Source organism: Antechinus flavipes, chromosome 1 (assembly GCF_016432865.1).
Source record: "Antechinus flavipes isolate AdamAnt ecotype Samford, QLD, Australia chromosome 1, AdamAnt_v2, whole genome shotgun sequence".
Lineage (NCBI taxonomy): Eukaryota > Metazoa > Chordata > Mammalia > Dasyuromorphia > Dasyuridae > Antechinus > Antechinus flavipes.
In genome coordinates this window covers 166809712-166824684 of record NC_067398.1, presented here as the reverse complement: position 1 = coordinate 166824684, position 14973 = coordinate 166809712, and the positions used below count along the sequence as shown (strand labels likewise).

Below are 14973 nucleotides of genomic sequence, written 5' to 3'. Positions count from 1 at the left end.
TACTGTGCTACATTCTGACTAGCTTAAAGAACATTGATCACTCTATAGTAGTATCAGTAACTTTGGGAATTTTTGTAATATTTGAGATTTCCTAAATCAGAACTGACAAGTTTCTAGCTAGCTGAATATGGGAGATTAGATTCTGACACAAAGTCTGGGCTTTAATGCAGCTTGACCAGAAAGTTTAAATCTGGTATTGCCCTGAAGCTTCTGAACTGCATGGTCAACTTCAGTTTAGGTTTTATCCCCTCTGTTGTTTGCTTTCTGCTTGTTCTTGTAGCTTGCATGATATGTTATTCATACTGTGCAGTGGTTGGAGTCAGAACCTTTTGCTGAAGGTAATGCAAGATTATGTTGTGAATTTTTTCCCATTATAATCTGATTGTTACACCATGTAGTTGTTCTGTCTTATTTTACCTTCTTCTAGGAAAAAAAATCCTGCTATTTTGCTTATATCTTAACATATCTTTACAGCATCTCTTATGCCCACTTTACTTCTGTAATTTTAGGGTAATTTTCTCTAGAAATAAAAGTATTTACAAGCTCAGTAATTATATTAAGATTTTTTAAGGAATTAAAAATGACAATAAATTTTAGTTAATTGTTCAATCATTTGTCATTGTGTCTAACTCTTTATGACCCTATTTCAGGTTTTCTTGGCAAATGTACTGGGCTGATTTGCTATTTTCTTCTCCAGCTCATTTTACAAATGAGGAAACTGAAGTAAGGAGTGTTAAAGGATGTTCCCATGGATATTTTTAGGTAGTGAATGTCTAAGATCAGATTTTGAACTCAGGAGGATGAGTCTTCCTGATTTCAGGCTTCAGTAGTCTATTAACTAAACTAACTAGTTATCTCATCTTGGTCAATAAGATTATTGTATTGATAATTCCACCTCTATTTAAAAAAAATCTCTTATTATTTTGCCCTAAATTCATTGGGAAAGCTCATGATAATTTTATACATCCATCCTATGTTTTAATTTATGGAATCTTCCTGATTGTTCCAAGTAGTGACCAGTGGTCAAGCAGGTTAAGTGTCACATTGAATAATTTAGGTGAAACCTTTTAGAATTTTTATATTAATGCTAATTCAGAGTTCTTAGAGTAAAATTATTTTTCTTATATTTGGGTCTATTAGGTCTGTTCTGCTTGCAGGGATAGAAAAAAAGATATATTTGGTATGTTAGAGATTTATAGCTTACTAAAATAGTAGATTAAACATATCATTGTTAAACTTTAGTTAAGAAAAATACAAATAAATCCAACTTTTTATGGAACAAAGTTTTGCTTATTCCTGTTTTCCTTTTCAGTTAGCATGAACATATAGTTATAATAAATATTCTTATAATTGGATAGGTGGTGGAAGGTTCTAGTTTGGAGGAATGAAGCTTCGTATGTGATCATTCCTAGAATCTAGCCCTATTTAGATATAAGTTGACTCTAAGTGGCTGGCCCTAAGTGGTTATTGTACAAAGGGTTCAGGAGTCTTGCAAAGATTATCAGCATAGACAAGGTTAAACAGACTACAGCTACCTCTGAATATACAAATAATGAGCTTAGGTCATATTGATGTTAATATTAATGATGATAATATATAGTTGGTTGGAGTCTGTCATCTCTTTTCAAGGGAGGAAGCAGGGATATATAAATAGAAATAACTTGAATGACTGAAGCTATGAGGGAATTCCCATATATTCTATACCTTGATCTAGGAGTATAATATTGAAGATCATTTAAAGAAATCATTATAATGTAATAGTAAATTGAGGATGTAAAAAAACGAAGACAAGTTTTAGCTAGTTTCAGCAAGCTTTCTGACATTAGTTTTCAAAATGAATCTTATTTAGTCTGTGTTTTTAGCCTAAATTTTGAATAGCCTTACAGATAATTAAATTTACACGTAACCTTAGTACCTCCCTTTTCTTTAAAAAAAAAAAAACACTTTTTAAAAAATCTTTTTTCCCTCCCTCCATTAAACAATTATTAAAAGTTTAAAAAATACAACAACACAAACATTCCGAACAAAACAAATTCCTACATTATCCTTGTCCAAAAATGCATATTTCAACCTCGATTTTAAGTCTGACAGGAGGCGAATGGTGTTAATCATCTTATATTAATTTTGCCATTGATAAACAGGATTCTTTCTAGTTCCAAGTGTGTGTAAAGATCAAGGTTTGTTTTCTCTTTGTTATTATACCACGAATTTCACTGATTCTTGAACTGAAATGAATGAATATTTTTAAAATCTAAAAAAAATCTAAAAAATTTTTTAAAATTAAAAAAACTGAAATGATAGTTTAAAAGGAATTAGAAATTACCAAGTTTCTTTATCTTCAATATCATATAATTATTTCATCAAGATTAGGCTAAAATTGTGGAATTTTTTTTGCATAGGATAGCTTTTTTGTTTGCAACAATAAATTATATTTATGTTCCAATGTTTTTCTTTCATGAAATTTCAAATACTGTATAAATGTGATACAATCAGTTTTCATATTAATTAGAGCAGAAAGAGGTAGGTATCTCTGGATTCATTCTGCTGAAGAATTTGAGGCTTGAGAAATGGAGGCTTCCTGAAGTTGATGCAATGAGTCATTTGTAGATTTTATGTGTTTCCTCACTCCCAGGCCCAGAACTTAAGAAATTTTACTGTATCAACACATTAAAAATTGAACTTGTTTAGTTTAGAGTTGGAAAAAGTAATAATTGTTAAGTGAAATGTTATGAAAAATATTTGTATTAAATAATACTAATGTGTCTTTTATAAGGATAAGAATAAATATTTTGTTCTGTTAAAAATATGAGCAGCTTCAGTTTTAAGAGGAGTGAAAGAACAAGTTTAGATGGATTATTTATGTTGTTTACTGAAATGTTCACATATTTTTCTAATGAAGTTATAATTTCCTAATATCTGATAATGGGAAAAAATGTGAATAACCAAGCATATAAGGTTTTTTTATTCAGTTGTGTCTGCCTTTTCATGACCCCATGCACGAAACTGTCCAGGGATTTTTTCTTGGCAAAGTGGTTAGACATTTCTTTCTCTAGGAAATTAGTGGAAACAGAAGTTAAGTGACTTACTCAGAGTCACACAGCTATTATCTGAGGCTAGTTTTCAATTGAAGTCTTCCTGACTCCAGGACTTGTGCTTTATTCGCTGAGCAACTTAATAAATCGTATTTAAGTCATTATTTATCAGGATTCTACTTTTGAGATCTCAGGGTCAAAACAAGAGAATGCAAGAAAAATGTGAAAATGAAAAGATTAGGAAGATTTCTGTCTGTCTGATTGTCTACTTTTGGTAATAAGAAGCCCTTTGGATAGGGAGGAGTGGGATGAGGAACCTGAACTGTTTCTTTGTTATTAGAAGGAAATTCTTATACAGAAACTTCCTTTACTAATGCTTCTTCTGGTATGTAGAAACAGTGCTGGCTGGGCATTGAGAAGATAGAAAATTAATCCTCAAGCATTTAGTAAGTGACTGTTGGTGCCAGGTATTGTGCTAGTAGCTGCTGGATATAACAGAGAGGAAAAATAAAATAGTCCCTGACTTTAAAACACTTACATTCTGTCGGATGGTGTTTGGACTGAGCTTTAAAAGAAATAGCATGTATACTTAAGGAGGAGTTTTTGGACAATAACCTCTGGTATTTTGAAAGAAAATTACTAGGAAGATTCTAAGAAGCCTAGGTTGAGAGGGTATCCTTTCTAACCATGAGTGACATTCAGTTTAAAATCTGGGTGGTAAAAGATGGACTCCCCTGAGTGAGAAACAGTATGGATATTATCTGTATACATACTGACTGGAGATTAGGGAGCCACTGAAGTTTCCTAAGTGTTGTTCGGAATATTCTCCTGGCACTTGTATGGAAAATAAACAGGAGAGAATTAGAGAGACCAATAAGGAAACTATTGTGGTAGTCCTGGAAAAGGTGATGAGAGAGGGCCCTAACAAGGGTGTTGTGTTATGAGCAGAGAGGAGACTGCTAATGAAAAGTAGTGTAGAGGTAGAATTAGAAAAGACTTGGCCAAGTTTTTGAGTATATGTACAAGTCTGTCACAGACATGAATGCATGCAAAGATAAAGTCATGTATTATCTCTGAGACAGCATTTTCAAATAGCCAGGTTTTCCCAACACAAGACCAGCCTTGGATGTACTCTACTTTGTGGCCTTTCAGGAGAAGTTGCAGGATGAAAACAGTTCCGAATTGTTGGCCTCTCAGAAGTATGATACAAAGGGTGCTTGGAGTCAGAAGGCTTGGCTTTGAGTGACAGCCACTAAGATATGAGGCTAAACAAGACTTTAATCAATCTCAGGCACAACTAAACCATTACTAAATGGATATTGTAATAATAGTTGTGTGGTTTGCCTTCCAATATTATGAAAAAAAGTGCTTTGTAAACTTCAAGCACTATATAAATATGAGTTATTAATTTCTGGTGGTAATAACACAATATGAATTTTACATGAAACTTAGATGAATATCTAGAGAAGTATATCCCTGTGCTAAATGTTCCTTTTAGATTCACAGGACATGAATTGAGACTGCTGACTTAAGGAACAAACAAACAAAACCACCTAAAATTTAATTTCGGATTATACTTTTTATTTCTTAAATGGAAATTTCTTGTGGAAAGGAAGAAGTCCATTATAAGTCAGTGAGGTGTCACAGTGGATAAAGGATTAACTTTGAGTCAGGAAGAGTGTATTCAAATCCTGCCTCAAACAGGGAAAGCCATTTAAAATACACTCAGCTTCAGTTTCCTTATCTGGAAAATGAGGATAATCATAGCAGCTATGATATTTGTACAGCCTTTTGCAAAACTTTCAGTAGCCATATTTAGCTATTATTATAGTAAGAATTCAAAAATACTTCCTTTGTTCCTAGAAAAAAGAATGCTATCATCTAGGTAATGCTGTGTTTAATTTAAAAAATTGTGAAGTAGGAGGAGTTTTGAAGTTGTTTCAGTGGCCATAAATGTTCTCAGATATACTATTCCCTAGTAGTGAAATGCTTGAATCAGACATAGGGACTTTCAGGATATCAGAACAATGTGCAGATCAGCTCAAGTTGTAGAAGACCCTCACTTCATGACAAGTAGATAGATGATCAGGAATGAGAAAACTTTTCTTTCTGCTACTTGTGCAGCAACTCATTTATAAATGGAATTTTTTGAGACAAAAATGTCATCTGTCTTTAATAATAAAAAATTCATTTGGCAGAAAAAAAGAGTATGACTATGCTGAATTGTTACTATGTATTGTTTACTAGAAACCTGGTTCAATATTGGTAAATATAGAGTAGCAGAAATTGAACTGTTGTGTGCTATCTGGGCATCAGTCCAAGATATCATTAAAAATACTGCTACAGACTAATTTGGGTTTTTGAATAATATTCTGTTAACAGCTCAACTGAAATTAAATCACATAGAGCAGTTTAAAAATTAAGAGTTCATGTGATAATGGGAATTGTATTGTATAAACAGAATACTTAATATTCTTTGCATGTGATATGGAGTGTATTTGAATATGACTGCATGCACAAACACATATAAAATTCCTAAATGCTTTTGTGAAATCTATCTCCAGATCGTCTTAATACTATTTTTGTTATATTTTTAGGTGCCTTGTAAAATTCAATAATTCATGTTAGTGTCAAAGCTAGAGGTTGATAGAAGGTTGGTAAACAGATATAAAAATGGATATCATATAAGTGAAAACTAAGATTTTTGGCATGTACATGTACAAATAACTCAAGTTTATATTAGCATGCAGAAAAAAGTTGGAGGAGATAAAGTTTTTAGAAAGTTTCCATGAAATAATTTTATTCTTAGGCAAATGAATGATTTATTTGTACCACAAAAAAAGACTTCCTGGAATTTAGGGAAGAGAATTCATATTATTGGTCATAGACTTATGATAGACTTGTATTATCATGTGGTGAAAGCTAGGACAAAAGGAGAGAGTGAAAAGGTAACAAACCTGAAATGCGATCATGATTTTTCTTGCCCCTAGAGACACATTTTGTCTTTTTCTTCACATATTATTTTAATTGTAAGAAGTTTTCTGAGCATTTATGTGTATGAATCCATATTACAAATGTGAATATATATGCATCCATTTGTGTATACATATATATAAATATATACATGCCTATCTTATGCACATGTGCATATAATATTTTTAATGTATGTACTCAGAAACCTGTTGTAAGTTGTGATTTTATCAGTAGTGAAGTTGTTCTGCTTGGGAAGGATGCTCTTCCTAATGATGATTAATACCTCCTCTGCAACTTACATGTTTGGAGAATTGCCTGGGGCACTCAAAGGAAAAATGACTAGTTTGGGGTCACCCAGTTAAGTATGTGTCAGACAATAAATTTGAATCCTCTTCTCAGCTCCAAATCTAGTTCTTTAAACCCTACTCCATACTCCATATATATCTTTTTATATATTCTCATGTGTGTATACATGCCACACACATGAGAATATAAAAAAGATATATATGTATATGTATACATATGTATACACACACATGGGTATATATGGAAAGATGGAAATATAAATGCCGCCATAAAGCATGGAAAAGAATGTTTCTCTTGCATTTCATAATGAAATTATTTTGAAGGAAAAAAGAATGTCATCTTTGAGTTTGAATTTTAAAAAGCTTTCTCAATTATTAATATATTTTATTCATTTTCTAGGTTAGCACTCTATGTATATGAATATCTGCTCCATGTAGGAGCTCAGAAATCTGCTCAGACATTTTTATCAGAGGTATGTTTTTGTATCTTTTTGGCTTAAAATTTTGGTAGATTGCATAAATAAATGAATGCCTGTTTTAAAATAAGCAATTTTATGTAATTCATTTGTGTATGTGTGCTTGCATGCTATAAAATGAATTCTATTATTGGCATGTATTTACTTTGTGGATTATCTGTGTAAGCAATTTTTTTGAAATTCCAGACTACTCAGTCAGCATACTTTTAGTCTACATTTTGCTCCTTGTAGTTGGTTTTCCTTAGGATATGCAAAGCAATATTAATATTCTCCTAAACAAAATATAACCCACAGGGCAAATGTGGGGCTTTAAAATTACCCTATATATTCCCAAATCACAAATTACTTGGGGAATAACTATTATTTTAAAATATTTATTCTGTTTATTAATATAGATATAATCAAGAATTGATTCCTTTAATAATTTAGTTAAGATATTTCAATGGTCTGTTTTTGAGCCTTTATCTTTTCCTTATCCCCACCTATATGATTAGCTCTTAATTTGAGCTTTTTTCTACAATGCTTCTATTTTTAAAAATATACTTTTTTTATTGATTTTGATGCTTTCCAGACTGTAAGAGGGAAAAAGTTTAGAGTTTTAGTTTTTTTTCTTCAAGGTTGTTACTAGTCTTGCTTTAACTTGGCCCACTCCAACAAGTCTCTCTGAATCCCATAGCAAATTTTACTTCTTCAGGGCATCACCTGGAATCACTGGAATCCAACCTTCTTCTGCCCAAGATTTAATTACCTTTGTGTGTTTTTTTCTAAACCAAGATAACTCCTTTTCATTCCTTAAATTTTGCAATATTTCCACATCTTTATTTCAGATTCCAGAGTAATATTCTTCAAAAGAAAAAAGATGTAAGAGTTTTATGGATAATTTATTCCAACACCCTCATTTTACCAATGATGGAACATGTCGTCTCCTGTTCTTTAAGGGAAGAAATTGTTTCACTTTTGTCTTTGTATCCCCATCCCTTAGAACAAGCTTGGTGATTGCTTAATTGCTTGTCCTAATGCTGCCTTTTCATATTCCAAGACCCAGTGCAAACATTTCCCTGTGTTTCTGCTACAAGTCACCATTAACTGTTGGTGGTGGGAGCGAGGTGGGTAGAGACAGCTACTCCCCCCACTCCTGTAGTGCTCTGGAAGTAAGGTTGAATGGAAATTGTGAAAAAGGAAGCAAAAGGCCCAGAGTAGTCTTCCATTCTTTCTCACTCCCACTCACTGCTTAAGTTGATTGGGGGGAATTCCCCCTAATCAGCCCTCTTTTTCCATGTACCTATGCAGATGTTGCTAACTAAATATGCATACCTATCTCTCAACACCCTGACTTAATGAAAGCTTGCTATGGAATGGCCACCCCATCTGGTGGCCTGTGTTCCTTAAGGAGCATTCTTTCCCCTCTCTTGCTGCCACTTGAAATTTCTCTATCTTCCCATTTCTCCTTTTCCTCTTGGTTGGAATTGCCATGAACCCTTACCTGTAGTCCTCGGTTTTCACTTCTTCCAGGGACTGATTCAGGACATCCTGTAGTGGTTGTGATGGGGGTGAAAGTGTGTCACCTTTAATCTATAAAACAATCACTCGGAAATTGTGTCCCCTTTGATTCGGGGTCTCCTGGATTCCAGAGAGTCTAGGAGAAGGCATATTTTCCAGACTGGGCCTTTTTCTAAGGCAAATCACCACCCTTCCCCCCCACACATTGATCTTTTGGGTAGCTGGATCCCCATTCAGGAAACCTTCAAAGTGAATTTCATTCAGTTGGAGATCTCTGCTTGATATTGAGTAGCTGAAACTCCAAGATAAGAATATGGCATTGGGGCATTGGGAGCATTGTCTTTCTTTTCAACTGGGAACCTTAGCCTTAGACTTCTATAAAGGACCATTTTAAACTCCATATCTTCGCAGAAGTCCAAAGTAGAAATTATGCTTCTGCCAAGGGACCTCTTTTTTTGGCACAGCTGCCTACCAGGGCTCTTGCCTGCTGTGAAGACATTCTCTTCTCAGTGCTAACCTTTATTTCTCTAACAGGACTTTGTCACTCAGAAGTTGCCTTCCTAGCAAAACTGACTTCTCAGTATCAATAAACTTCCCTTTTTGACATTCAAACTTTTCAGGTTCATGCATTCTTTTTACATTGGTCCTGTGCCTCCAACCAAAGAAGGGAATTCCCACAACTCTCTGCACTGGCACTAGAACAGTATCAGTTGTATCAGTGGTAAAGGAGAAAGAAGAGCAAGTAAAACTGTCAAATAAAGAGAAGGAAGGGAATTGACCATTTTTCCTTACATTTGTAGTTGTTATTCTTTGCCATCCTATCACAGAACTCTTCACATTCTCTATCCAATTATTTATAAATCATTCTAGTTCTACTTTCTTGACTCTGCCTTGGTTCATACTAGGCTGCTCAGGGTTTCTTTGAATCTAATTCTTTTGTCATTTCTTGAAGAGTAATGATATTATTACAGCATATTCCTATACTTTTGTTTTTAGCCATTGCTTAGTTAATAAATGCTTACTTTGTTTACAGTTTGTTGCTACATCAAAAAGTTTCACTACAAATATTATCGTATATATAAGTATATGTATAAGTCCTTTTCCTTTTCCTTTGATTTGGGGGTATTGTCTAATCGTGGCATAATATGAGTCAAATGGTATATATAGCCTAGCACTCATCTCATTTCCAACCTTCTGTACAGACTCCTATCTCTACTCTTATTACAAAATTCCCAGTATGACTAAGTCTGAGTTTTCTTTCAAAATATAGATAAATCTTACTTTAGACTTTTGTGCATCGAAACATTTACCAAATATCACTTCTGTGTATTTTTGATTTTTTTTTGAATGGAAATTAAGTGGGGAAAAATTTTTTTAAGAGTTTGAGGGGACTTGTCAGATAGATAGAAGAGACCACTTTTCCTTTTACTTCAAAAGATTAGAATCTTAAATCTCAAAAGTGCAATGTATTTGCTTCAGAGCCAGGAGAAAAGCTGTGAGATTGTTATGCTTTCCACTGGGCTGGAGCAATACTAATTGGGGAGGAATACAGGGAGTAGTAATGGACAATTAAGAAGGCAAGCCATTCCTTTCCCTGAGGAAAAGTAGCCATATCTGAATGACTAGATTCACAGGTTCTTAAAGTTCCAGAAACTCCAAAGATCATCCAAACCAATTTGTACCTGCATCACAGCCCTTGTTAACACATTCCAGACAACTGGTCATCCTACTTCTACTTGAATGCTTTCATTGAGCATTCTGTGTTTGAGATAGCTGTAATTCTTAGGAAATTCCATATGTTAAACCTAAATCTAGCTCTCTAAAAATTCCTTCTATTGGTCCTATTGCTGATTTTTGGATGACAGAGCTTCAGACTTTTTTTTTTAAAAAGCACTTATATCTCTAGAAGACTATTTATGTTGCTAAACATTTTTTCCTTCAGTTATTTATCTGACAGTTTTTTAATTTTCTCACCATTCTGATCGACTTCTCTTAAGTACATTACATTTTATATGTAATCTAATTTTGAAAATTTACTCATAGAATGTTACTTCAAGTTAAATACAATACGCTTTCCGTAAGTGTGATCAGAGAACATTCCTTATTCTAACTCCTTGATAAGATCGATAGTCTCATCAATATGAACAATTCTTTTAGTGATTCTGGCAGCAACTTTGAATGCCTACCTGTCATACTAGCATCTGTACTTCTATTAATGCAGCACAAGAACATTTTTGGTTGCTACACTGCATGGCAAACTCAAAGTGGGTTGGGAGAACAGTAGAGTCCCAAGATCCTTTGCTAGTAAGTTTCTGTTTAGATATAGCTCATTCATGTTATATTTCTGTCTTCTGGGTGTTTTTACTATTAAGCAAGGCCCAGATTCATCCCTATCTTTATCCTTCCATTTACAACTATGAAAGTTTAAGGAGCCACTGAAGTTTATTGGATAGGAGAATGATATGATCATTCATTTAGGAAAATCACTTGTGAATTAGAGTGGGTAGAGTTTTAAGGCAGAAAGATCTTTGTAATTGTAATAGTGCAGGTGAATGCTGATGGGGGCTAATTGAACTAGAGTGGTGACTGTGCCTGGAGAAGAAACATTATGAGATGTTCTGTTTTACAACACTTGGTGTCAGACGCAAATAGAAATGGATCCTTGTGAGTACAAATGTATTAAAAAAAACAAATAAACATTGCATATATTGTACTTTATTTATTGTGTTAAACATTTTTGAGTTAAATTTTAATCCGGTTCAGGCAGTACTACAGAATTCTGCAGGCCATGAGTTTGATACTTTGTTGTGGAAGTAGAAAAGTGACAAAATTCAAACTTTTAATAAGTATTTTTTAAGCTAGAAAGTGTCCTAGAAGGAGAAGTCTTGAGATTTTGCCAAAGAAAGATAATTTGAAGAAACCAGAAATATTTAGGCTAATGATGATTTGGTGAGGAGGCAAAGTATGGGGGAAAGGCAGGATAGCAGTGAGTCCTTTCTTCAAGAGGTTGAAAGATCTAAGGTAAAAGAATGGTTAGATTGCTTGGTTTTGCAGAGGCTAAAATTGGAGAGTTGGGTAGAAGTTAAGAGATGCCGATTCCACTTTCATATATATAAGTTGTAAAGGACAGGATACTTAACCCTGGCAGTCATTTCATTTGCAAATGTCCTAGCGTTACTCTGCAGCTCTTTACATTGCCAGTCTCTCCTAATTCTCAGGGCTTCAGAGAAACCTCTGGCCACTGACCTTTTGCAGTGCCAACCAATAACCCAGCTTACTGCTTCTGAAGTCTTCAGAGGCCTCTGGCTACGATTTCATAAGCCTTAGTTTAATAACCAATAGAGCGCTCAAAAACAGCCAAGTGCAAACTTAAAGCCTTTATTATACTTGCTCACATATTGCCCTGACCTGTTAACTCCCAAGTGAACACCAGGTCTTCGAGAACCCACATGTTCACTATGAAGCTCCTTTACTCTCTTGGCCATCCATCCACTTGGCCCAGCTACCTCAGGATATAGAGAGTGTCCTCTTGCTGCACTGGGCTTAAGAAGGGTCTGTGAGGTCACACGCGCAGCCAGTCAGAGGGAGCCGTCTCCCATTAAGAAGCTATCTCAATATGGCTAGGGTCCCGCCCAGGAAGCGGCCTTTGGTCACAGAAAGTACTTCCAGCTGCTCAAGTTCAACCTCCTGTTTGCACTAGGCTGACCCATTGTAAAAAGACCCTAATAATAAGTAAGAATTTCTTCACTCTTAGAACTTTGTAAAAGTGAAGATGCTAGCCTCAGTTGATATTGAGTTCATCTTCCTTTGTTGTCTTCAAAGAAAAATTCTACAACAACTTGTTACTTACAAACATAGGGAGCACTCTTACTAGGCAGGTAGGGTGATGGGTCATGGGTATAGTGGGAGTGGTTCTAGATTGCCTCTGAAATCCCTTCCAAAAGTCAGATTCTATTATTCGGTGAGATTAAATCTATACATGAAAAACATTTTGAAAAAACAAAAGTTCTAGGCTTCAACTTCTCTGAGATTCCTTTCCTTAGTTTTAATCAGTGAAAAAGTGAGTTGCTTCTAAATAAATAGATAAATAAATCATATAAATAACTAGCAAACAAATATGTAAACAAATACTAGTGAAGAGAGAATCTTCACCAAGCGTTGCAATTTCTTACCTCCTCAACAATTCATAGTCTTTTGTTGGGAAAGATGGGGCAATGTACTTTTTCTCTCACCCACGCTTGGAAATGCAGTGACTACTCATGGCCAGAACCCAATACTCATTGACATAGAAGCTTTAACCTGCTTAATTTTTCTGACCTACTCCTGTGGCCTCTCATTAGGCAATGTATTTTCCTTCTCTCCCAACTCTGGAGTTTATCATTCATTTAGAACTTACTGTGGACACCTACATTTAGCTCTATTGCAGCTCAAAAGTTTTGAATTTAGAGGCCCCATCAGTTTCAGCCTCAGCCTTCCTCACTGAGAGAGAATATAGACTTGTAATCCCATGTCTGACTTTAATTTATAGTTTTGGGGAATTGCTCAAAGCACTGAGAAATTATTACTTGTCCATGGTCACAAAGCCAGAGATTGTCCAAGGCAGTATTGGAATTCAGGCTTTTTTGACCCTGAGGTTTCTCCATTCACTATCTCAGAATCTGATACCAAGGAGAAAAATGACAAGGTTGAAAAAGATATAGGATTGATAAAGGAATTTGTTTTACTCTTTGAGTTTCTGCCATTGAACCCATGTCATAATTAATATATAATTTGATACTTTAGTGTATAAAAAGCATTGAAGAAAATAATACTTGAGATGCTTTATCTCATTTTTATATAATAGTCATAAATTTTTTTGAAAAGCTATATATTGATTAGTTTAAATTTAGGTAGAGATGGCATGGATAGGCAAATTATTGTAAGATTAGCTTTAGAAAATTCAAGCTTGATAGTTTTCATTTTTGTACCATACATTGATTAGTCATTGGTATTTATTAGTAGTAGTACAAACCTTTTTAAATGTTGCAGTTATTTTCTTCAAATTAAATTCAGTAATTCCCTGCATTTCCTTTTTTCTTTTTAAAAAATGCTTATCACATGTACAATTTCTAGATCTTCATAGATAATTTTGGCTTATAACAGCAAATTACATATCTTCATCAGCATCCCCACTGGTTTGCATTTTATTTACTTCACAACCTTGAAAAATCCCACCAGTTTCTGGCAATTTAAGGGCACTTAAGTTTTTCAATCTATTTCTTAACTTCTTCCTTAAAGACTTCAGTCTTAGTTAAGGCCACCCTCTGAGTTCCTGTTAATTTTTTTTAAGAGCCCTTGGGATAGGAATTTCCCCATCTCTATAGTAATGACTGATGGAAAGAATTTGTTCAATTTCTCTGTAATCTACAGTAATGATCCTCTGTAATTGCCCTCTACCTCTTAGTGGTCTCAAGGACCTGTGGGTACATTCTCCTTCTTGTACTTGACTAATTTTTAATTATTTAATCTTTAGAGTTAAGGCAAAAATTGAGTCTACATTTGATTTTTAAATGATATTTTACCATTTACATAGGGTAAAATTTTAGTGTGTTTAATAAGTCTTTGGGTAAAATAATTAATTTTAAGAAATGCTAACCTAGTTCTGAAATTTTAAATCTCATTCTGGGGAAAATTAAAAAAAAAGTTTAAATAAACATTCTCCCTCACATAAAGCTCTTATGAGAAAGAAATGTCAGGAGTAAAAGGACTAAGTTGTTACTAGACTTAAAAGGCAACTTTCATTCAAACATTCTTGAAAGCAATATGAAATTAAGCAAAAAGACATTAAAATGTCCATATTCCAAGGAAGTCAATGGCAGAAAGAAAGGCTCCCCCCTACTCACAAAAATATTTAGTAGCACTTTTTATAGTGGTGTAAAGAACTAGAAACAAAGTAGATGCCTTTCAGTTGGAAAACAGCTAAGCTACTTGTGGGACATAAATGTGAATGTGAGAAATAAATATGATGAAACTTAAAAACTTGGCCAGGCATTCAAAAATAGATGCAATGTAAAATAGGCAAAACCATGAACACAATTTACTCGATGATTATAGCAATAGAAATGGAAAGACTAATAGCAAAATAATTGAAATTGAATTCTGTGACTAAGCTTGACTTCCAAGGAGATGAGAAAAAAAATGCAACTCCCCACATTTTTGCAGAAATGAGGAGTTGTGGGTGTGTGGATGTAGAACACTACATATAAAGTCAGATCTTTTCAATATGCTGACAGATTTTGGTAATCTTTTTTTTTTTCCTCCTTTTAAAAATCTTCATAATTAGGGATATCTCTCTAGGAGGTAAAGGAAGAGAAATAGATTGGACAACATTAGAGAATTTAATGCCCTCAAGGGGATCATATTCTACTGGGGGAGATAATCTAGGTATATAGATATACCTAAGTAGATAGAAGGTAATTTTAGAGCAAAAGTACTTGTAGGTTGCTAATCAATATATAGCAAATATAAAGTAAATGGAAGTACTCAGTTAATCAGACTTTTCCATTCCTCTGTGGTTTTGGACGAACAGAAATGTCTTCTGATGGTTTTCTTTTAAAAATTGCCATTTACATTATGATTTGGGGCCCTTTTCTTCATTTATATCAAGAAACTTTCGCACCCCAGCAGAAATAAAGGTAATGTTCCCCA

At 34.1% G+C, this 14973-nt stretch overlaps 1 protein-coding gene across 6 annotated transcripts in view; it reads left to right on the top strand.

Moving 5' to 3' along the window:
- The window catches only part of SSBP2 (single stranded DNA binding protein 2), a 369390-nt gene that overhangs the window by 112188 nt on the left and 242229 nt on the right, over positions 1-14973 (top strand). For all 6 annotated transcript variants that reach the window (XM_051992898.1, XM_051992901.1, XM_051992881.1 and 3 more), the window contains exon 2: positions 6711-6783. In XM_051992898.1, the coding sequence (XP_051848858.1) occupies positions 6711-6783 (73 nt within the window). The remainder of the gene's footprint in view (positions 1-6710; positions 6784-14973) is intronic.